This window comes from Heptranchias perlo, unplaced genomic scaffold (genome assembly GCF_035084215.1).
Source record: "Heptranchias perlo isolate sHepPer1 unplaced genomic scaffold, sHepPer1.hap1 HAP1_SCAFFOLD_439, whole genome shotgun sequence".
Taxonomy (NCBI): Eukaryota; Metazoa; Chordata; class Chondrichthyes; order Hexanchiformes; family Hexanchidae; genus Heptranchias; species Heptranchias perlo.
In genome coordinates this window covers 82,202-106,225 of record NW_027139452.1, presented here as the reverse complement: position 1 = coordinate 106,225, position 24,024 = coordinate 82,202, and the positions used below count along the sequence as shown (strand labels likewise).

At 48.3% G+C, this 24,024-nt stretch overlaps 2 protein-coding genes across 6 annotated transcripts; one reads left to right on the top strand and one right to left on the bottom strand.

The window, feature by feature from the left end:
• Positions 1 to 307: 307 nt before the first annotated feature.
• Positions 308 to 6,934, bottom strand: LOC137312822 (transmembrane emp24 domain-containing protein 10-like; the record flags this gene model as incomplete). Its single annotated transcript, XM_067979237.1, has 4 exons — positions 308 to 556; positions 3,127 to 3,282; positions 5,000 to 5,120; positions 6,362 to 6,934. Coding segments are annotated over 4 exons (972 nt in total), but the record flags the coding sequence as incomplete, so codon positions are not given.
• Positions 6,298 to 22,305, top strand: LOC137312820 (zinc finger protein 79-like). Of its 5 annotated transcripts, none has more exons than XM_067979233.1 (3): positions 6,298 to 6,489; positions 8,974 to 9,131; positions 19,035 to 22,305. In XM_067979233.1, the coding sequence occupies exon 3, from the start codon at positions 19,385 to 19,387 to the stop codon at positions 20,012 to 20,014; it is 630 nt and encodes a 209-aa protein (XP_067835334.1). In that variant the 5' UTR covers positions 6,298 to 6,489; positions 8,974 to 9,131; positions 19,035 to 19,384; the 3' UTR covers positions 20,015 to 22,305. The 5 variants fall into 5 exon arrangements, with proteins under 5 accessions (XP_067835334.1, XP_067835336.1, XP_067835335.1 ...); XM_067979235.1 differs by lacking the exon at positions 6,298 to 6,489 and adding an exon at positions 6,681 to 6,833; XM_067979234.1 differs by lacking the exon at positions 6,298 to 6,489 and adding an exon at positions 7,942 to 8,183.
• Positions 22,306 to 24,024: the final 1,719 nt, after the last annotated feature.

Genomic DNA, 24,024 nt, shown 5'->3' with positions numbered 1-24,024 from the left:
ACACCGGCAAATGAGTTGGAGAGGAACTTCTACAAACGTTAGATTTTTCCCAAAGAAGTTCGGACGTTTGTCTCTCTCTCTCTCTCCTGGGGAGCGACGGGGCCGGGTGGAATTAATCCCAGTACCTTCCGAAAACAATCAATCAATCATCGAAAGCTCAGGGCAGCGAACACTATTGGTCCCACCTCCTGATCCAGGGCATGTCTGAGGATACTGATTGTTTCCAGGACTCCCTCAGACTGGTCTGAAACACCGACCGTGGGCCAATTACTGACTGCAATGCTACGAATTAAAACACAACCTGCAGTTTAAACATTCAAAGCACCCCATTTAATATAAAGAGACATTATTGTAAATTAACCCCACCCACTGAACACTCTCCAGGCACAGACACACACACACGGGCCAACGTTTTACACACACACACATCGTTGTTACTCAATGAGCTTCTTGGCTTTGAAGAAGCGTCGCAGGTAGAAGACCTGCCAGGTGGCCAGGCCGACGAGGCAGCACATGGAGAAGATGCTGAAATACAGGACACGAGCACTGGTGGACTCTGCACGGAGGGAGGGAGGGAGAGGGGCTCATCAAACAGGTTGGAGGAGTGGATTCAATCTGCACTAAGATCACTTCACTGAAGGCAGCCCTCCCTCTTCCTTTCACCTTGCTGCCCCGAGCACCGTTTCCCTGCTCCTGGGTCACTGCTGCTCCGAGTCTGGCCTTTGGTCGATGCCTGGGGTCACTCCCTCCCCCGAATCCCCATCCTGGATCCACTCTCGCTAAACAGCTCAGGTGAGAGCAGGGACATGGCAGGCCTTTCATGGGAGCGTCACTCTGTCCACAACTGACACCCTGTCCCTTTCTAACAGGTCAATCCTATCACCTGGAATCTTACAGCACAGGAGGCCTCTCGGCCCATCGTGCCTGTGCTGGCTCTTTGAAAGAGCTGTCCCATTAGTCCCACTCCCCTGCCCTTTCCCCATAGCCCTGCAAATGTTTCCTTTCAGTGTTTATCCAATTCCCTTTTGAAAGTTATTATTAAATCTGCTTCCACCGCCCTTTCAGGCAGCGCATTCCAGATCATAACTCGCTGCGTAAAATAAAACCCTCATCGCCATCTGGTTCTTTTGCCAATTACCTTAAATCTGTGTCCTCTGGTTACCGACCCTTCTGCCACTGGAAATACTTTCTCTTTATTTAATCTATTAAAACTCTTCATAATTTTGAACACCTCTATTAAATCTCCCCGTAACCTTCTCTGCTCTAAAGAGAACAATCCCAGTTTCTCTACATAACTGAAGTCCCTCATCCCTGGTACCATTCTAGTAAATCTCCTCTGCACCCTCTCCAAGGCCTTGACATCCTTCCTAAAGTGTGGTGCCCAGAATTGGACACAATACTCCAGCTGAGGCCTAACCAGTGTTTTATAAAGGTTTAGTATAACTTCCTTGCTTTCGTACTCGATGCCTCTATTAATAAAGCCCAGGATCCTGTATGCTTTTTTTAAACAGCCTTCTCAATTTGTCACCTTCAAGGATTTGTGTCTGTGCACTCCCCAGGTCTCTCTGTTCCTGCATTCCCTTGAAAATTGTACCATTTAGTTTATATTGCCTCTCCTCATTCTTCCTACCAAAATGTATCACTTCCCACTTCTCTGCGTTAAATTTCATCTGCCATGTGTCTGCCCATTCCACCAGTCTATGTCCTCCTGAAGTCTGTTACTATCCTCCACATTGTTTATTACATTTCCGAGTTTCGTATCATCTGCAAAGTTTGAAATACCCTGAATACCCAAGTGCAAGTCATTAATATATATCAAAAAGAGCAGTGGTCCTAATACTGACCCCTGGGGAACACCACTGTATATTTCCCTCCAGTCTGAAAAACAACCGTTCACCACTACTCTCTGCTTTCTGTCCCTCAGCCAATTTTGTAACCATGCAGCCACTGTCCCTTTAATCCCAGGGGCTTCAAATGATCCCTTCTGTCTCTGGACCCCGTTTATACCGTCCTTCCCCAAAAACTTATTCCACAACTCTGCCCTCTGGTGTAGAAAGGTCCCAGCCCTCTGACTCCAACTCCCTGGTTTAGATGAGTGGAGGCCTCCAGCCCATGGAGCACCCCATCTAACGGCCCATGAAAGGACTCTGTGTTTTCCCTCCGCTACCCTACTGAGAGCCTCCCCTCCGGGTGTTCCATCCTGCCCACACTCGCCCCAGTTTGTACACACCTTCCCTTATCCTGCAGTCAAACTTGGAATGAAAATATGCAGAATCTTATCTGCCTCTACAAGGCCCCCTTGTCAGAAGATGGTGGGTTCGAGCCCCACTCCAGAGACTCGAGCACCTAATCCAGGCCGACACTCCCAGTGCAGTACTGAGGGAGTGCCGCACTGTCTGAGGTGCCGTCTTTTGGATGAGACGTTAAACTGAGTCCCTGCCTGTCCCTCTCAGGTGGACGTAAAAGATCCCACGGCCACTAATGGGAGAAGAGCAGAATTCTCCCCTGGGTGTTCTGGCCAATATTTATCCCTCAACCAACGCCACTAAAACACAGATTATCTGGTCATTATCACAATGCTGTTTGTGGGATCTTGCTGTGCGCAAGTTGGCTGCCCGTTTCCTAAATTGCAACAGTGACTACTCTTCAAAATAGTACATTATTGGCTATACAGTGCTCTGGGACGTCCCGAGGTCGTGGAAGGGGCGAAATAAATGTACGTTTTTTTAAAAAACTAAGTCCCTTTGACACTGGGGATCAGTCCTGCAGTCCTTTTAACCCCTGGTCCCCTGGTACCCAAGCCCTAGACCACCCCTCTTTACTCCGAGGGCGAGTGGAGGGCAGTTGGGGCAAGGGATGCTTTGCCACAAAGTGCCTGAAGCAGAGCCCACTGCATCTTTCACAGGACGACTGGATAACCGTATGAAGCTGAGGCTTGTGCTATGGGGGAGAGAAGGGGAGAGGGGCATATGTCCCGGGAGGTGGAGGGAGCTAAAACCCACAAACTTCTGACTCGGAGGGGTGAGTGACGCTGACCGAGGAACGAGACAGGGTCCCCGAGACCGAGAGCAGTAAGTGGAGAAGGGGCGGGTGTTGCAGACTGAAGCCTGTGCTGGGTGCTCCTACCATTGGTGTCCCTCATCTCTTCCTCTCGCTGCTTCATGTAGGCAAAGTCATTGACGATCGACTCTGACAGATCCTCCAATCGTCGCAGCTCCACCTCAAGTGGCTTCTCCGCCTTGGCGATCTGGGCAGGGAGAGAGAGAGAGAGAGAGAGACGGTCTGGAAGATCAGACAAAGATGTAGTAAATCCATTGTTGACTTGAGAGACCCACACTACAGAAAGGATATTGAAGCACTGGAGGCGAGGGGAGGAGATGCAGAGAGGGGCTAGGTTCTTAACACTCCCAATCTTGTTTCTTGATATCACGTGGAGTGAAACAAATTGGCTGAAGACTGGCTTCTGTGATGGTGGGGATATCGGGAGGAGGCCGAGACGGATTATCCACTTGGCACTTCTGGCTGAAGATGGTTGCAAACGCTTCAGCCTTGTCTTTTGCACTCACGCTGGACTCCGCCATCATTGAGGATGGGGATGTTTACAGAGCCTCCTCCTTCCGTTAGTTGTTTAATTGTCCACCACCATTCACAACTGGATGTGGCAGGACTGCAGAGCTTTGATCTGATCCGTTGGTTGTGGAATCGCTTAGCTCTGTCTATAGCATGTTGCTTCTGCTGTTTACCTTGCATGTAGTCCTGTGTTGTAGCTTCACCAGGTTGGCACCTCATTTTTAGATACGTCTGGTGGTGCTCCTGGCATGCTCTTCTACACTCGTCCTTGAACCAGGGTTGATCCCCTGGCTTGTTGGTAATGGTGGAGTGAGGAAAATGTCGGGCCATGAGGTTACAGATTGTGCTGGAATACAATTCTGCTGCTGCTGATGGCCCACAGCGCCTCATGGATGCCCAGTTTTCAGCTGCTAGATCTGTTCTGAATCTATCCCATTTAGCATGGTGGTAGTGCCACACAACACGTTGGATGGTGTCCTCAGTGCGAAGACGGGACTTCGTCTCCACGAGGCCTGTGCGGTGATCACTCCTACCAATACAGTCCTTTTATACTTGTTTTAACCGTCTGATTCACTTTTTTTATTCCTTATGCTATCTGCACTTGTGGAGAGAACTCTTATTTGGGCAACAGACCGACTAGACCATATCTAGAATATACTGTGTGCAGTTTTGGTCTTCTTATTTAAGGAAGGACATACTTGCTTTGGAGGCATTTCAGAGAAGGTTCACTCGACTGATTCCTGGGATGAGGGGGTTATCTTATGAGGAAAGGTTGGACAAGTTGGGCCTGTACAGGCTGGAGTTTAGAAGAATGAGAGGTGATCTTGAGGAGACGAGAAGGGGTAGATGCTGAGAGGATGTTTCCCCTTGTGGGAGAGACTAGAACTCGGGGACCACAGTTTAAAAATAAATGGTCTCCCATTTAAGACGGAGATGAGGAGAAACTTTTTCTCTCAGAGGGTCGTGAGTCTGTGGAACTCCCTTCCCCAGAGAGCGGTGGAGGCAGGGTCAGTGAATATTTTTAAGGCTGAGTTAGATAGATTCCTGATTAACAGGGGAGTCAAAGGTTATAGTTGGTGGATGGGAAAGTAGGGTTGAGGTCACAATCGGATCAGCCTTGATCTTATCAAATGGCAGAGGGGCCGAATGGCCTACTGCTCTTAATTCGTAGGTTCTGATGCTGTTTTTCTCACTTCTTAAAAATATCACACTTGTTTTTCATCACTGCTGTATTATTTTTTAATCAGTTATTTTATTATTTCCTGTATTTTTTGATGAACCTGAAGTATTTATATTACCTGTGACACTATTTGTGACCTGGACTTTGTTCTCATCCCTTTTTCTTATCAGTGAGCTATTTTCACTTTTATTATTATTTCTGCCCGAGCCCTCCCCGTACCCCAGGATCCCCCCCCTCGGACTCACTCACCCGGGGGCAGGCGGCTCTCGAAGCAGATCTCGAACATGTCGTAGTCGTCAGTGGTGAAGGCGAATTTGCCCTTCGTCGCCTCCTCCTTAGAGTACAGGATGTGGCCGGAGGAGTCCGTCACCTGGGGGAGGGGAAACAGAGAGGTTACACCCTGGCTCCAGCCCGGAACTGTCCCCCACAGCTCCCTCCCCACACCACCCTCCCAATGGTGGAAAGGTACAAAACGATCATTAAAAAGGATAATGGAACGTTGGCCTTTATCTCGAGGGCTGGAATACAAAGAGGTGGAAGTTATATTACAGCTGGACAGAGCTCTGGTCAGACCCCATCTGGAGACACTGCGTCCAGTTCTGGGCACCGTCCCCTCAGGAAGGATATATCGGCCTCGGAGGGGGTGCAGTGCAGATTCACCAGAATGATACCGGGGCTAAAAGGGTTAAATTACGAGGACAGGTTGCAGAGACGAGGCTTGTATTCCCTCGAGTGTCGAAGATTAAGGGGTGATCGAATCGAGGGGTTTAAGATGATTAAAGGATTTGATGGGGTCGATAGAGAGAAACTATTTCCTCTGGTGGGGGGAGTCCAGAACAAGGGGGAATAATCTTAAAATTAGAGCCCGGCCGTTCAGGGGTGATGTCAGGAAGCATTTCTTCACACAAAGGGGAGTGGGAATCTGGAACTCTCTCCCCGGAAAAGGGGGAGGCCGGGGGTCAATTGAAAATTTCAAAACTGAGATTGATGGATTTTTGTTGGGTGAGGGGATTAAAGGGAATGGAACCAAGGGGGGAAATGGAGTGAAATACAAATCAGACATGGTCGGACTGAATGGGGAACATGGTCGGGCTGAATGGGGGGACATGGTCGGGCTGAATGGGGGGACATGGTCGGGCTGAATGGGGGGACATGGTCGGGCTGAATGGGGGGACATGGTCGGGCTGAATGGGGGGACATGGTCGGGCTGAATGGGGGGACATGGTCGGGCTGAATGGGGGGACATGGTCGGGCTGAATGGGGGGACATGGTCGGGCTGAATGGGGGGACATGGTCGGGCTGAATGGGGGGACATGGTCGGGCTGAATGGGGGGACAAGCTCTCCCCCCCCTCCCTCTCCCCCCCCCCCCCCCCCTCCCTCTCCCCCCCCCCCCCCCTCCCTCTCCCCCCCTCCCTCTCCCCCCCCTCCCTCCCTCCCTTCCCTCCCCCCCTCCCTTCCCTCCCCCCCCCCCTCCCTCCCTCCATCCCTCTCTTCCCCCCCCCCCCCTCTCCCCCCCCTCTCTCTCTCCCCCCCCCCCCTCCCTCTCTCTCTCCCCCCTTGAGGTGGGGGCGGGCGGCCGGCTGTTCGCTCAGCTCGGACTCTCCGCTCACCAGCCTGTCCTTGTGGATCTCCTCCCGCAGACACTTCCTGGCGTTGGACGGCAGCTGGAAGGAGATGGCGCCGGCGGCCAGCAGCTGGTTCAGGGCGGCGAGGGGCAGGAGCAGGGCGGGGGGAGGAGGTGAGGGCCTGAGGCCGGGGACTGGGAGTCGGGGAGGGGCCTGAGGCCGGGGACTGGGAGTCGGGGAGGGGCCTGAGGCCGGGGACTGGGAGTCGGGGAGGGGCCTGAGGCCGGGGACTGGGAGTCGGGGAGGGCCTGAGGCCGGGGACTGGGAGTCGGGGAGGGCCTGAGGCCGGGGACTGGGAGTCGGGCCTGAGGCCGGGGACTGGGAGTCGGGGAGGGGCCTGAGGCCGGGGACTGGGAGTCGGGCCTGAGGCCGCTCTCGGGTCGCTCGGTTCCTGCGCGGTTTCCAGGGGCAACGGATTCCGGGCCCAGGCCCAGCGACCGTTACTATGGGCGGCCTGGTATTATGGGATGGAGGGAGAGGCCTGTCCCCAACTTTAGTTCTTTCAATGTGGACGCCGGGCAGGGTGGGATGTGTCGGAGGTCCCCGGGGTGTTTGGGTCACGGGGGGAGGGGGGAGACAGGCTGAGGGTGGGGGGGGACTCGGTTTGGGGTGAGGGAAGCGGGGGAGACAGGCTGAGGGTGGGGGGGACTCGGTTTGGGGTGAGGGAAGAGGGGGAGACAGGCTGAGGGTGGGGGGGACTCGGTTTGGGGTGAGGGAAGAGGGGGAGACAGGCTGAGGGTGGGGGGGGACTCGGTTTGGGGTGAGGGAAGAGGGGGAGACAGGCTGAGGGTGGGGGGACTCGGTTTGGGGTGAGGGAAGCGGGGGAGACAGGCTGAGGGTGGGGGGGACTCGGTTTGGGGTGAGGGAAGAGGGGGAGACAGGCTGAGGGTGGGGGGGACTCGGTTTGGGGTGAGGGAAGAGGGGGAGACAGGCTGAGGGTGGGGGGGACTCGGTTTGGGGTGAGGGAAGAGGGGGAGACAGGCTGAGGGTGGGGGGGACTCGGTTTGGGGTGAGGGAGAGGGGGGGGGGAGACAGGCTGAGGGTGGGGGGACTCGGTTTGGGGTGAGGGAAGAGGGGGAGACAGGCTGAGGGTGGAGGGGGGACTCGGTTTGGGGTGAGGGGAGGGGGGAGACAGGCTGAGGGTGGGGGGGACTCGGTTTGGGGTGAGGGAAGAGGGGGAGACAGGCTGAGGGTGGGGGGGACTCGGTTTGGGGTGAGGGAAGAGGGGGAGACAGGCTGAGGGTGGGGGGACTCGGTTTGGGGTGAGGGAAGAGGGGGAGACAGGCTGAGGGTGGGGGGACTCGGTTTGGGGTGAGGGAAGAGGGGGGAGACAGGCTGAGGGTGGGGGGACTCGGTTTGGGGTGAGGGAAGAGGGGGAGACAGGCTGAGGGTGGGGGGACTCGGTTTGGGGTGAGGGAAGAGGGGGAGACAGGCTGAGGGTGGGGGGGACTCGGTTTGGGGTGAGGGAAGAGGGGGAGACAGGCTGAGGGTGGGGGGGGACTCAGTTTGGGGTGAGGGAAGAGGGGGAGACAGGCTGAGGGTGGGGGGGCTCGGTTTGGGGTGAGGGAAGAGGGGGAGACAGGCTGTGAGGGTTTCAAATCAGTAAAATAGGTCCTTGAAATGTGGCTCATTCCAGCAGACAGGTCTCCTGGTCAAACCAGTCCTGCCCTGGGCTGTCGCTGGATTAACATGAGAATGGACAGGTCCCTGAGGGAGACACATTGAGATTCAGTCTAATATCTCAAATGATGTGGAGATGCCGGTGATGGACTGGGGTGGACAAATGTCAGGAATCTTACAACACCAGGTTATAGTCCAACAGTTTTATTTGAAAATCACAAGCTTTCGGAGGTTTTCTCCTTTGTCAGGTGAGTGTGGGATTCCATGAAAGGCACCGCTTTATAGTCAGAGCACAATGCCTGGTGATTACAGATAATCTTTCCAACTGCCCGTTGTCAAGGCAATCAAAGGAGTCGAATAGTGTTCAGACAGAGAGACACGACATACGGGACAATCAGTATATTCAGTAGTCCCGTATGTAACGTCTCTGTCTGAACACTATTCGAATCCTTTGATTGCCTTGACAACGGGCAGTTGGAAAGATTATCTGTAGTCACCAGGCATTGTGCTCTGACTATGGAATCCCACACTCACCTGACAAAGGAGAAAGCCTCCGAAAGCTTGTGATTTTCAGATAAAACTGTTGGACTATAACCTGGTGTTGTAAGATTCCTTACATAATATCTCAAAGGCTGAAGCAGGGAGCTCCCCGGGGGTAGGGGATGGCCGTGTGTCTCGTCCCAAACCCTCCCCAGGGGCGGGGACAATCTCTCAGTCTGCCGGGGTCCTCCAGCCTGTCCTGAGTGTATTTCTCTCTCTGTCTCTCTCCCAACTTTTCTCTCTCTTTAGATTCTCTTGTTTGTAACCGGGATTTGTGTTTCAGTGTTGGGGCTGAGGGATTGTCGGTGTAACTGGGAGAGGGAGTGGGAGGGAGGGGGGAGAGAGAGGGGAGTGGGAGGAGAGGAAACTCTGGGCTCTTGCTGTGCCTTTTTAATCCCTTGCTTTTGTGTTGTAATCAATTCCCTCTCTCCCCTCAGGAAACTTTTCGATGAAATGCTGCAAGGAGATGATCCAGGAAAGAGACATTTTGTGAGAAGGAGGAGGATGAGGGGGAATCCTGGGCCAAGAATCGTTCTCTCCGCTGGGAACTGACTGACTGAGACCTTCACCGCAGCCTGGACCTGATGGGGGTCACGTGAGTAATGTCTGGGTTACTCTGGGATCACTGGGATATTCAGGGGACACTGGGGGTTCACTGGGACATTGTGCAGGAGCTGACACTGAGACACACACTGACCGTCTGACAGTGCAGCGCTCCCTCAGTACCGACCGTCCAACTGAATATCACCATCTGTTCACTGCAAGTGCAACTTTTCAGAAATAACACAAAGTGGATCAAACTATTATTCAGAGGCTGACAATGTGACATATCTCGGGTCTTAATTGAAATTAAAAGCACTTTCAGGGAGCGTCCTGCAGCACGCAGAGGGCCCAAATGTGAAAACAGCCTCCAAATGTTTTCTTAGTTTGAAGTTTAATTTTTGAAAAGGTCACTGACAACTCAGAAAGAAATCGTGTTAATTCTCAAGCCATTTTGGGCCCCCATGTGAAATTATATTGTAATGGAACCACACAGACACATGGGGAAGCTCGGGTGCAAACTGATTGGAATTTGAGATTTTAATCCCATATTCATTTGTGGCACAGCTCAGCTCAATTCAAACCCAATGTCTGTGCAAGGGACACGTGTCTCCTGACTGTACAGTCTGTGTCTGTGTGTGTGTGTGTGTGTGTGTGTCTCAGTCTCACTGGTCTCATAACATAACTTTAAAGCAGTAAAATTAACCAGAACTTGCTCCAAAGACAAAACCGATCCGCACCCATGAGGACGGTCTCAACCGGGATCTTGGGTTCATGTCACGCTGCACGTAACCCCACCAGCGAACAAAAGCTATCTGTTTTTAATATAACGGGTCATATGCTGGCTTTCTCTGCCTTCTGGATGTTTCTGCCTCTCTCTTTTCTGTTTTTATTTGTGTTGACTGTATATTCGGGGGCTCTGTAGGTAACACCTCTCTGTCTGAACACTGTGATTGCCTTGGCAACGGGCAGTTGCAAAGACTATCTATAATCACCATGTATTGTTCTGTGATTTATAAATGCGTAGGCTTCGAGGAGTTCCTGACATTTACCTGAGGAAGGAGGAAGCCTCCAAAAGCTTGTAAATTTCAAATAAAATCGTTGGACTATAACTTGGTGTTGTAAAATTGTTTACAATTGTCAACCCCAGTCCATCACCGGCATCTCCACATCATGGCTAAAACCGATCCAGATCTTGAAGGTGTGATGATTTCCTCCTTCTCTCTGCTCTGTTGGTGGGAGGCTCATTTCCAGTCCCAGGTATTTGTCTATTCCCCATGTCTGATGGGTTGGTTCCTGTGAACAGTTTGTCAGAGAGTGTTTCACTGCCTCAGGGTGTTTACAGAGAGAGAGAGAGAGAGAAGCAGCTCCCATCCTGGTCTGAAAGACCCAGTCAATGAGAGATTTATGAACAATCCAGCCCAGTGCAGTTAAACCTTGTCCCCCATTAATCCAAACACACCATATTGTGAGCAAAATTCAATATTTCACAGGGCCAGTGAGTCCAAGACACAGATTGTACCCACCTCCCTAAACTCAACTCCTTACTGTAAAAAGTGTCTGTCAAAACACAGCCCGTTTAGGGACTGAACCCCTCAAATAACCGTTACACTCAACATTGCAATCTCTCAGTGAATCGTTCCCTTTTACCCACTGTGTGCTGTACATGTACAGGAGCTGACACTGAGACACACACGGGCCGTACCGTACCTGAGTACTTTTCAATCAAGAGAAATTCAGAAAGACAACAGAGAGAGAGGGGCAGAGAGAGAGAAAAGGACAGAGAGAGGGGGGGCGAGAGGCAGAGAGAGAGAGAGAAAAAGGCAGAGCGGGGAGAGAGTCAGAGAGAGAAAGACAGAGAGGGTGAGAGAGAGAGGAGCGAGAGGCAGAAGGAGAGAGGGGGACAGAGAGAAAGAAAAAGAGAGAGAGAGGGGCAGAGAGTGTGGTAGAGAGGCAGAGAGTGGATTGGTCCTGCCTGGTGATTTACCCATTTCCCGCGAGCAGCCAGGCCTCTCTGGGCTGTTTAATGGCTTCTCACCAGCAAGGGAGGGCCCCCATCTCCCACCTCGCAATAAACTCTTTCAATCAGATGCTTCCTCTCACCCTCACACATTACCACTGTTGCAAGCCGCACACCCACAACCCACAGGTCACACACACTGGCACCTATTCAACCATGACAGGCACATCACCCAAACAACCACCAGGTCCCTCACCGACACACGTCCCGTTTTCTTGCAGGGAGTCCCTCTCTCTCTGTCCCCCCTCTCTCTGTCCCCCCTCTCTCTGTCCCCCCTCTCTCTGTCCCCCCTCTCTCTGTCTTTTTCTCTCTCTGTCTTTTTCTCTCTCTGTCTTTTTCTCTCTCTGTCTTTTTCTCTCTCTGTCTTTTTCTCTCTCTGTCTTTTTCTCTCTCTGTCTTTTTCTCTCTCTGTCTTTTTCTCTCTCTGTCTTTTTCTCTCTCTCTCTTTTTCTCTCTCTGTCTTTTTCTCTCTCTGTCTTTTTCTCTCTCTGTCTTTTTCTCTCTCTGTCTTTTTCTCTCTCTGTCTTTTTCTCTCTCTGTCTTTTTCTCTCTCTGTCTTTTTCTCTCTCTCTCCCACTCTCTCTCTCTACCGCTATCTCTGTCACTCTCTCTCTCTCCCTCAGCCCTCTCACTGTCTTTTTCTCTCTCTCTCTCTGCCTCTCTCCCGCTCTCTCTCTTCCCCTCTCTCTTTGTGACTCCCTCTCTCCATCCCTCTCTCTGTCCCCATCTCTCTCTTTCTTTTTCTCTCCACCTGTCTCTCTCTCTCTCTCTCTCTCTCCCCCCCCCTCGCTGCCGCTCTTCCTCTCTCTGTCCCTATCTCTCTCCCCCTGTCTCTCTCTCTCTCTCGCTGCCTCTCTCCCTTCTCTGTCTTTTTCTCTCTCTCTCTCTCTCTCTCTCTATCTTTTTCTCTGTCTCTCTGTCCCTCTCTCTCCCTCTGCCTCTTTGCCCCTCTCTCTCTCTGTCTCTCTCTCTGTCTTTTTCTCTCTCTCTGTCCCTCTCACCCCTCTCTTTCTCTCTCACCCCTCCCACTCTGTCTTTTTCTCTCTCTCTCTGTCTCTCCCCCTCTCTCTCACCCCCCCCTCTCTCTGCCTCTCTCCTGCTCTCACTCTGTCTCTCTCTCTTCCCCTCTCTTTCGCTGCCTCTCTTCCTCTCTCTGTCTTTTTCTCTCTCTCTCTCTCTCTCTCTATCTCTCTCTGCCTCTCTCTCTGTCTTATTCTCTGTCTCTCCCCCATCCTCTGTCGTTTTCGCTCTCTCTCTCTGCCTCTTTCCCCCTCTTCCTCTGTCTCTCTCTCTCTCTGTCTTTTTCTCTGTCTCTCTGTCCCTCTCTCTCCCTCTGCCTCTTTCCCCCTCTCTCTCTGTTTCTCTCTTTCTCTGTGTGTGTCTCTCTCTCTCTGCCTCTCTCCCTCGTCTCTCCGTCCTTTTCTCTCTCTCTATCCCTCTCTCCCGCTCTCTCTGTCTTTTTCTCTCTCTATCCCTCTCTCCATCATTCTCTCTCTCTCTCTGCCTCTCTCCTCCACTCTCTCTGTCCCTCCCTCTCTCAGCCTCTCTTCTCCTCTCTCTGACCTTTTCTCTCTCTCTCTCTCCCCCTCTCTCTCTCTGTTTTATTCTCTATCTATCTGTCCCCCTCGCTTTCTCGCTGCCTATCTCCCCCTCTCCCTCTGTCTTTTTCTCTCTCTGACCTTCTCTCTCTCTCTCTCTCTCTCTCCCCCTCTCTCTCTCTGTCCATTTCTCTCTCTCCCCCTCTCTCTCTCTCTCTCTCGGCCTCTCACACCCTCTGACACTGAGACACACATGGGCCGTACAGTACCAGACAGGAGTGAATCGTTCCCTTTTACCCACTGTGTACTATACATGTACAGGAGCTGACACTGAGACACACACAGGCCGTACAGTACCTGAGTACTTTCCTAACAAGAGAAATTCGGAAAGACAACAGAGAGAGAGGGACAGAGAGAGAGGGGGTGAGAGGCAGAGAGAGAGAGAGAGAGAGAGAAAAAGACAGAGCGGGGAGACAGAGAGAGAGGAGGCGAGAGGCAGAGAGAGAGAGAAAAAGATGGAGACAGGGCGAGAGAGAGGCAGAGAGTGAATTGGTCCTGCCTGGTGATTTACCCGATTCCTGCGAGCAGCCAGGCCTCTCTGGGCTGTTTAATGGCTTCTCAACAGCAAGGGGGGCCCCCATCTCCCACCCACCAAAAAACTCTTTCAATCAGATGCTTCCTCTCACCCTCACACATTACCACTGTTGCAAGCCGCACACCCACAACTCACAGGTCACACACACTGGCAGCTATTCAACCATGACAGGCACATCACCCAAACACCCTGCAGGACCCTCACCGACACAAGTCCCGCTTTCTGGCAGGAGACCCCCTCACACTCTCTCTCCCCCTCGCTCTGTCTTTTTCTCTCACCCTCTGTTCGCTGTCTTTCTCTGCCTCTCTCCCCTCTCTGTCATTTTCTCTCTCTCTCTTTCTCTCTCTCTATCTCTCTGCCTCTCTCTGTTATTCTCTCTCTCTCCCCCCACTCTCTCTGTCTTTTTCTGTCTCTGCCTCTGTCTCTCTCTGCCTCTCTCCCCTTCTCTCTGTCCCTCTCTCTCCCTCTGCCTCTTTACCCCTCTCTCTGTCTCTCTCTCTCTGCCTCTCTCGCCCTGTCTTTGCCTTTTTCTCTGTCTCTCTCTCGCTCTCTTTCTATCTCTCTCTCCATCATTCTCTCTCTCTCTCTCCTCCTCTCCCTCTCTATCCCCCTCTCTCTCTCTCGGCCTCTCTTCCCCTCTCTGACTTTTTCTCTCTCTCTCTCCCCCTCGCTCTCTTTCTCTCTCTCTCTGTTTTTCTCACGACCTATCTGTCCCCCTCGCTGTCTCTCTGCCTATCTCCCACTCTCCCGCTGTGTTTTTCGCAATCTCTGTCTCTCTCTCTCTCTCTCTCTCTTGCTGTTACTCTCTCTCTCTCTATCTCTGTCACCCTCTCTCTATCTCGGCCTCTCACACCTTTGACACTGAGACACACACGGGCCGTACAGTACCAGACAGGAGTGAATCGTTCCCTTTTACCCACTATGTACTGTACATGTACAGGAGCTGACACTGAGACACACACGGGCCGTACAGTACCAGACAGGAGTGAATCGTTCCCTTTAACCCACCATGTGCTGTACATGTACAGGAGCTGACACTGAGACACACAGTAACAAACTTTATATGGTATCAGGAGTTAACCCCTTACATGCTGTTTCTAGCAATACAAAAATATAAGTTAAAGAAGATGGTGGGGAGGGCAGGAATGCTGTGGATCCAATCGCTCATCTCTGCCCAGCTCCGTCATGCCAGAATATCAGCATCTGTTCGAGCCCAAATTCCTCCCTTCGTTCATTGCAAGTGCAACTTTTCAGAAATAACACAAAGTGGATCAAACTATTATTCAGAGGCTGACAATGTGACATATCTCGGGTCTTAATTGAAATTAAAAACTCTTTTAGGGAGCGTCCTGCAGCACCCAGAGGGCCCAAATGTGAAAACAGCCTCCAAATGTTTTCTTAGTTTGAAGTTTAATTTTTGAAAAGGTCACTGACAACTCAGAAAGAAATCGTGTTAATTCCGAAGCCATTTTGGGCCCCCATGTGAAATTGTATTGTAATGGAACCACACAGACACATGGGGAAGCTCGGGAGCAAACTGATTGGAATTTGAGATTTTAATCCCATATTCATTTGTGGCACAGCTCAGCTCAATTCAAACCCAATGTCTGTACAAGGGACACGTGTCTCCTGACTGTACAGTCTGTGTGTGTGTGTGTGTGTGTCTCAGTCTCACTGGTCCCATAACATAACTTTAAAGCAGTAAAATTAACCAGAACCTGCTCCAATGACAAAACCGATCCAGATCTTGAAGGTGTGATGATTTCCTCCTTCTCTCTGCTCTGTTGGTGGGAGGCTCATTTCCAGTCCCAGGTATTTGTCTATTCCCCATGTCTGATGGGTTGGTTCCTGTGAACAGTTTGTCAGAGAGTGTTTCACTGCCTCAGGGTGTTTACAGAGAGAGAGAAGCAGCTCCCATCCTGGTCGGAAAGACCCAGTCAATGAGAGATTTATAAAACAATCCAGCCCAGTGTAGTTAAACCTTGTCCCCCATTGATCCAAACACACCATATTGTGAGCAAAATTCAATATTTCACAGGGCCAGTGAGTCCCAGACACGGATTGTACCCACCTCCCTAAACTAAACTCAACTCCTTACTGGAAAAAGTGTCTGTCAAAACACAGCCCGTTTAGGGACTGAACCCCTCAAATAACCGTTACACTCAACATTGCAATCTCTCAGTGAATCGTTCCCTTTTACCCACTGTGTGCTGTACATGAACAGGAGCTGACACTGAGACACACACGGGCCGTACAGTACCAGACAGGAGTGAATCGTTCCCTTTTACCCACCGTGTGCTGTACATGTACAGGAGCTGACACTGAGACACACACGGGCCGTACAGTACCAGACAGGAGTGAATCGTTCCCTTTTACCCACTCTGTGCTGTACACGTACAGTACAGTTGTGGTGGTGGTTGTTGTGGTGGCCCAAACGCAAAGGCCGCCGCTCTGGCATCGCTCTGGGATCCCCGGCTGCACCCTGGCCTCACTCTGGGCTGACTGGGTGCACTCTGGGACCCCGGCATCACTCTGGGGTCACTGGGACATTCTGGGGTCACTGCGGGATCACTGGGACATTCTGGGGTCACTGCGGGATCACTGGGACATTCTGGGGTCACTGCGGGATCACTGGCGACACTCTGTCGGCCTCTTGCCGCCATCTGATAAGATGACGGCGGCGGCCATTTTTTCCAAGATGGTGGCCGTGCTTGCCGCCATTTTATCCAAGATGTCGGCCGCGCCTGCCGCCATGTTTTCCAAGATGGCGGCCGTGCTTGCTGCCATTTTTTCCAAGATGGTGGCCGCGCCGGCCGCCATTTTGTCCAATACGGACTCTGCGCTTGCCTCCATTTTGTCCAAGCTGGCTTCATTTATTATATAAATAATTGAAAAGTTTAAAATGTAAAATAAATAACTCAATATTTTAATTCATTAAATAAATGCTTATTTTATTATATCAATAATCAAATTGTTTTCAAGTGTTTAATTTATTATATGAATACTTCAAATGTTTCATTTATTATAAAGTGAATTCAATAGTTTAAATTATTCGATTGATTAATTTATTATGTAAATAACCGAGTTTAATTTATTGTATAAAAAATTCAACAGCTAAATTTATTATGTAAATAGTTCAATTGTTTAATATTTTATAAATAATTCAAGCGTTTAATTTTTATGTAAATTATTGAATTGTTTAATTTATTATATGAATAATTAAATTGATATATTTGATAAATAATTCAGTAGTTTAATTATATAATTGAAGTGTATAATTTACTATATAAATAGCTCCGTTTAATTTATTGTATAAATAATTCAATTTGTGAATTTATTATACAAATAAACAAGTGTTTAATTTATTATATGAAGCATTCAAGTGTATAATTTATTACGTAAATACTTCATTTGTTTAATTTATTATCTAAATAATTCAACTGTTTCATTTATTATATAAATAATTCAATAGTTTAATTCATTATATAAATAATCATTTGTTTAATTTCTTACATAACTACGTCAGTTGTTAAATTAAACTATTGAATTATTTTCATAATAAATTAAATATCCAAATCATTCAATAGTTTAATTTATTATATAATAATGCATGTCTAATTTATTATATAAAAAAATCAATTGTTTAATTTATTATATAAATAATTCAAGTGTTAAATTTATTCTATGAAGAAACAATGGTTTAATTCATTATACAAATAATTTGTGTTTAATTTATTATATAAATAATTCAACAGCTTAATTTATTACATAAATCACACAAGTGTTAAATTTATTATATAAATAACCAATTATATTGTTTAGTTTATTATATAAATAATCCAAGTGTTAAAATTATTATATAAAGAGGTCAAGTGTTTAAATTGTATAATTAATTCACAGGTTTAACTTATCATACAAAGATTCAAGTGTTTATTTAATCATATTAATAATCCATTATTTAATTTATTGAATGAAGAATTTCAAAACGTTATTCATTATATAAATAATCAAGTGTTTCATTTATTATATAAATAATCAAGTGTTTCATTTATTATATAAATAATCAAGTGTTTCATTTATTATATAAATAATCAATTGTTGACTTTATTACATAAAGAAGTCTCGTGTTTAATTTATTATATAAATAATTCACCTAAATATTGAGTTCTTTATATAATAAATTAAACGAAGGAATATTTATATAATGAATTAAACTATTGAATTATTTCTATGATAAATTAAACACTAATTTTTTATGTAATAAATTAAAGAATTGATTATTTAATGAATTGAACTATTCAATTATTTATGAAATGAATTGAATGATTGAATTATTTAGAAAATAAATTAAACACTTGAATTATCTGCTTCCAATGTCTTTGTTTTTCGGCCTGATATTAAGATCATCAATGGCGGCTGCATCACCCAGCATGCAGCGCGGTTCAGATTGTGCCCTGTCTGAATCAGTGGAGCCCAGTGCGCAGGCGCAGTAGTGACTCATTATCGGTCAGTGTGTCCTGAGCATGCGCGGCCAGTCGAGGCTGCGGGAGGAGCGCGTTCGGTGCAGGTCAGAGGATCGGAGCAAGAGGCTCAATAAACCCCGGGGCCCGGGTCCGGGCTCAGGCCCAGGCTCAGGCTTTACAAACCCCGAGTGCGGCCCCAGACCCGAATATAAAACAGTGAACATTATCCCCCCCTCACTACCCGCCGGGAAATGAAGGGGAAATGGGGATCGGTCAGGGAGCGTCTGTAAATGAAGGAGAAATGGTGATCGGTCAGGGAGCGTCTGTAAATGAAGGAGAAATGGTGATCGGTCAGGGAGCGTCTGTAAATGAAGGAGAAATGGGGATCGGTCAGGGAGCGTCTGTAAATGAAGGAGAAATGGTGATCGGTCAGGGAGCGTCTGTAAATGAAGGGGAAATGGGGATCGGTCAGGGAGCGTCTGTAAATGAAGGAGAAATGGTGATCGGTCAGGGAGCGTCTGTAAATGAAGGAGAAATGGAGATTGGTCAGGGAGCGTCTGCAAATGAAGGGGAAATGGGGATCGGTCAGGGAGCGTCTGTAAATGAAGGAGAAATGGTGATCGGTCAGGGAGCGTCTGTAAATGAAGGAGAAATGGAGATCGGTCAGGGAGCGTCTGCAAATGAAGGGGAAATGGTGATCGGTCAGGGAGCGTCTGTAAATGATGGAGAAATGGTGATCGGTCAGGGAGCGTCTGTAAATGAAGGAGAAATGGTGATCTCTATATCTTCAGTCATCCAGGGAGCTCTAGCTTTGGATGCTGTTCCTTTCCTCCTCGTGGGAATTTGTCTACTCTGTACCCAAACCAACTCCTCCTTGAAGGCCTCCCACTGTTCAATTACTGTTCTGCCTGCCAATTTTTGATTCCAATCCACCTGGACAAGATCCCTTTTTAACTCACTGGAATTTGCCCTCCTCCAGTTAAGTATTTTCACATTTGACTGTCCCCTGTCCTTTTCCATAACTGTTCTAAACCGAATGAGATTATGATCACTGCTGCCCCACTGAAACATGCTCCACCTGCCCCACTTCATTCTCCACACCGAGCCCACTGCTGCTCTCACACTCACTCACTCTCTCACCCTTTCACTCATGGTTTTGGGCCACTGAAAGATGATGCGATGGGTTTGGATTTCAGCACAGGGAGGAGGGAGAGTGTGTGGGACGGGGATTTACAGCTTTGAGGAATGAGAGAGGAAATAATGTTCCATAGAAAGTAGAGTTATCTGATCTGAATTTCTATCCTGCAATTACAGTGATAACTTTTATAAACTCCTTTTACAGGGGAGGATTTACAGAGGGAAACTCAAACCAAAGATCACGTCAAGATCTGACAGAGTCACTCGATTCATCAGGACCTGAATATCATCGGCCTTTGAATGTTGAAGGAGAAATGTTTGTCTGTTCTATCCGTGGGAGAAGATTTCAAACATCAGTGTGAGTGGAAAAGCACCGAGACACACACACGAGTGAGAGTGTTCCAGTGCACTGATTGTGGAAAGAGCTTTAACCAGTTGCACAGCCAGAAAAAACATCGCACCATTCACAGCGGGGAGAAACCGTACACGGGTTCTGTGCTTGGACGAGGCTTCAACTGATCGTCCAACCTGGAGAGACACAAGGACACCCAGACCATGGAGAAACCGTGGAAATGTGGGGACTGTGGGAAGGGATTCAATTACCCTTCAGAGCTGGAAACTCATCGACGCAGTCACACTGGGGAGAGGCCGTTCACCTGCTCCGTGTGTGGGAAGGGATTCACTCAGTCATCCGACCTGCTGAAACACCAGCGAGTTCACACTGGGGAGAGACCTTTCAAATGTTCTGACTGTGAGAAGAGATTTAAAAGCAAAATTGAACTGCTGAGACACCAACGCACCCACACTGGGGAGAGGCCGTTCACCTGCTCCGTGTGTGGGAAAGGATTCACTCAGTCATCCAACCTGCTGACACACCAGCGAGTTCACACTGGGGAGAGACCTTTTAAATGTTCTGACTGTGAGAAGAGGTTTAAAAGCAAATTTAATCTGCTGAAACACCAACGCACTCACACTGGGGAGAGGCCGTTCACCTGCTCCGTGTGTGGGAAAGGATTCACTCAGTCATCTGCCCTGCTGACACACCAGCGAGTTCACACTGGGGAGAGACCTTTTAAATGTTCTGACTGTGAGAAGAGGTTTAAAAGCAAATTTAATCTGCTGAAACACCAACGCACTCACCAGCGAGTTCACACTGGGGAGAGGCCGTTCTCCTGCTCTGTGTGAAAGAAGAGATTCACTCGGTCATCCCTCCTTCTGTCACACCAGCGAGTTCACACTGAAGAGAGACCTTTAAATGTTCTGACTGTGAGAAAAGATTTAAAATCAGAAATGATCCGCTGAGACATCGACGCACTCACACTGGGGAGACAATTGTAAACAATTTTACAACACCAAGTTATAGTCCAGCAATTTTATTTTAAATTCACAAGCTTTCGGAGATTTTCTCCTTCCTCAGGTAAATGTTGAAGAAGAGCAGGGGAGAGACTGTTCACCTGCTCCGTGTGTGGGAAGGGATTCACGAATTCATCCCACCTTCTGAAACATCCACTTGTTGACACTATTGAGTGACCTTTTAACTCAGTGACTGTGAGAAGAGCTTTAAAAGCAGAAATGAACTGCTGACACATCAACGCATGCCCATTGGTTGAGAGACTGTTCACCTGCTCCGTGTGTGGGAAGGGATTCACTCAGTCATCACATGTGCTGAGACACCAGCGAGTTCACATATGACTGCAGGGGTTGGATTCTGCTGTTAATCCCATCCAGGACTGAACCATGTTCATTCTGACAGTTGGGGTTTGTTTCTCCTGATGTTCATCACCCCGATAACTGGGCTGGAGTTTAATATTCTGGATATTTATGAAATAAATCAGCTTTGTTTTAAACACCTTGTTGTAGATTTTGGTCTTTCCCACCTGAGTGTTTAGCATCACCTGACTGGAGCTCAGAAAGGACAATCTGGGGGGAGGATCGTCCGGTGGGAACAGAACTTCAGCCTGGACACAGTCCTTCAGGGCCACACTGAGAGGGGCAAACGGCACTTTGGTCTTTCTCGCCTCTCTTCACTGACAGCAAAGTCACCGTGCGGCGTCCAGTTTAAAAATGACAGTGGTCATTATTCGATGAAGATTTAACCTGTTTGTGTGACAGTCCTGAGTCTACCATTTAAGGCAGGCGTTGACTCATTTAAAATAAACCTGTTAAAAATAAATGGGTTAAAGTCTGAATTAAAATAGCAGAGGGAGGAGTTCACAGGAGCCTGTTAACTGCTGGTACAATTATACAACAGTCATTCGATCTCCAGATAAAGAAGGACCTGCAGTGTGTTCCAGAATTCCCGGTTTTATTGATGTGTGCGTGTTAGACACCAGGATCACTAAAAATACACGATCCGGACCATCCACAGGGTGGGGGCGATCCCGACAGTTACTCTGGGATCACTCCCACTGCGGAACTCCACCACTGACCCTGCTGAAGGTTGCAGGCTCAGGGAGTGGGGCCTCCAGGAGTGGACTGTGAGAAAGCTGACAAAGATATGCTGAGGTACCAGAGGAATCCTTACTAAGGAACCGTCTGGGTCTCAGTGTGGGTCTCGCGGTGAATGATTCCTGACTCCCCGAACTGTCTTACATTTAACCCAGATCGGATCAGGATGAATTCAGTTTACAGGAGAATTGGGTCAAATATCACCCACAATCGAGGGAGACAAAAGCAGCCATTAGAGAAGCTCAGAGATCTTTGGAAAAGAAGATGGTGCCCAATTCTGAGAATAATAGCAAATGTCTTTCCAGCTACGTCAGGAGTCAGAAGACCATTAAAGATGCTTTAGGGCCACTGAAAGACAGTTCAGGACAGATTCCCGGGCTATGGCAGAGCTGTTGAATGATTATTTCTCATCAGTCTACACTCCTGTGGATGAGGCTCAGATTCCAGCTGTGGGATGTGCTGTCAACAATAACATCATAAATATTAAAATAGAATGGGATGTCACTTTGGATAAAATATGAACTCTCAAAATGCATTGTGCTCCAGGTCCAGATGATATCCACCCCCGGGTGTTTAAAGAGATGGGACGGGTGCTCTGTGAGCCCCTTGCCTGTATCTTCAACAGCTCAAGAGTCAGGGATTGTCCCCTGAGATAGGAAGGGAGCTCACGTAGTTCCCATTTTCATTGAAGGGTCAAATCAGAGCCGGGGAATGACAGGCCCATCAGTGTAACCTCGATCAGAGGGAAGATGCTTGAAGGGATCCTAAGAGATGCTGTTTATGATCACGGGGAAAGAGAAGGAGCCATTAGAGATACTCAACACGGCTTCTGGGAAAGAAAATGGTGTCTTACAAACTTGCTTGAGTTTTTTGAAGAAGTTGCTGGGTTAGTGGATGAGGGTAATCCGGTTCACATTGTCTATCTCAGGGATGTCAAACTCATTTCCTGTGGTGAACCTGACCCGATATCCTGGCACTTGGCCTGGGCCACATTCAGCAAAAGTTATTAAACTAGAAATAGATGAAGATGAACTGTATTGGTATTTACTTACATTTAGATTTTATTTACAGCTACTGCTGCTCCCGATACCTGGCACCTCTGAGCTTGAACTATTGCACCAACATTTAGAGTAAATGACTGGGCTGAGGCCTGTTTTGGATAAAAACATGAGGACCACTTGTCATTACAGAACTGTGTGCCCCAAACACTAACCGTGGAAGTGAATTCCACAGACTGCCTACTCCCTATGTAAAGAAGTTTCTCTTGACTACTGCTCTAAAACAGAGAGTGGGGTTAATTGTAGCGACTCACACTGTATAAGGTGGAAAGTGGGGCTCCACAAGGATTGGTTCTGGGACCACTGTTCACAATTCACATCAATGAATTGGACTCGGGAATCGGAAGTACAATTTCAAAATTTACAGATGACACCAGATTGGCGGGGTGGGGTGGAGTTTGGATAATATTGATGAAGATTGCGACCAAATACAAAATACATTAATAAACTTGCAAAATGGGTGTATAATTGGCCAATGAATTTTAATGCAGATGACAGTGAAGTGGAGCATTTTGGTAGCAAGAATTTGGAAATTGTGCCCTGTATCCCCAAGTCCAAGTCATTAATGTATATCAAGGAAAGCAGTGGTCCCAGCACCGACCCCTGGGGAACACCACTGTACACCTCCCTCCATTCCGAAAAACAACCGTTCACCACTACACTCTGTTTCCTGTTATTTAGCCAATTCTGTATCCATGCTGCTACTGCCCCTTTTATTCCATGGGCTTCAATCTTGATGACAAACCCATTATACGGCACTTTATCTGACACCTTTTCGAAGTCCATACACACCACATTAACTGCATTGCCCTCATCTACTCTCTGTTACCTCATCAAAAAACTGTATCAATTTAATTAAACACGATTTGCCTTTAACAAATCCGTGCTGGCTTTCCCTAATCCTTGTCCAATTGACTGCTAATTCTGTCCCGGATTATCGTTGCTAGAACTTTCTCCACTACCGAGGTTAAACTGACTGGTCAGTAGTTGCTGGATTTTTTCTTTCACCCTTTCTTGAACAGGGGTGTAACATTTGCAATTCTCCAGTCCTCTGGCATCACCCCCATTTCTAAGGATGTTTGGAGGTTTTTTGCCAGTACCTCTGCAATTTCCACCGTTACTTCCCTCAGCAACCGAGGATGCATCCCATCCGGACCAGATGACGAATCTACTTTAAGTACAGTCAGCTTTTCCAGTACCTCCTCTTTATAAATTTTTAGCCAATCCAGTGTCTCTACAACATCTTCCTTTACTGACACTCTGGCAGCGTCTTCTTCCTTGGGAAAGACAGATGCAATGTATTTATTTAGTACCTCCGCCATGCCCACTGCCTCCCACTGCTACTAATTTGTTATAATCTGGGCCAGTGGTGCAATGGATAACGCATTAGGTTCGATTCCTACCTGGCTTAGATTTTTTTATGCAATATGTTATGGCCTTCAATACCTTGCAAGCTGTCCTACTTGGTGGTGCTGCCTGGCTCCATACCTGGTAAGTGCCTTCTCAGTGCAGCAAGCAGTGCATCAGTGTCATAATCTGAAGGGCTTGAATTCAATCTTCAGAGAAGGCATCAAGGATTACGAAGCTTTTTTTCCATCTCTCACCTCATCTTTCCATCTTTGCTGCATCGCAAAATCAAGAACCTTTGCTGACTGCAGCACATCAAAAGATTTGCTGCCCCTTGATCTC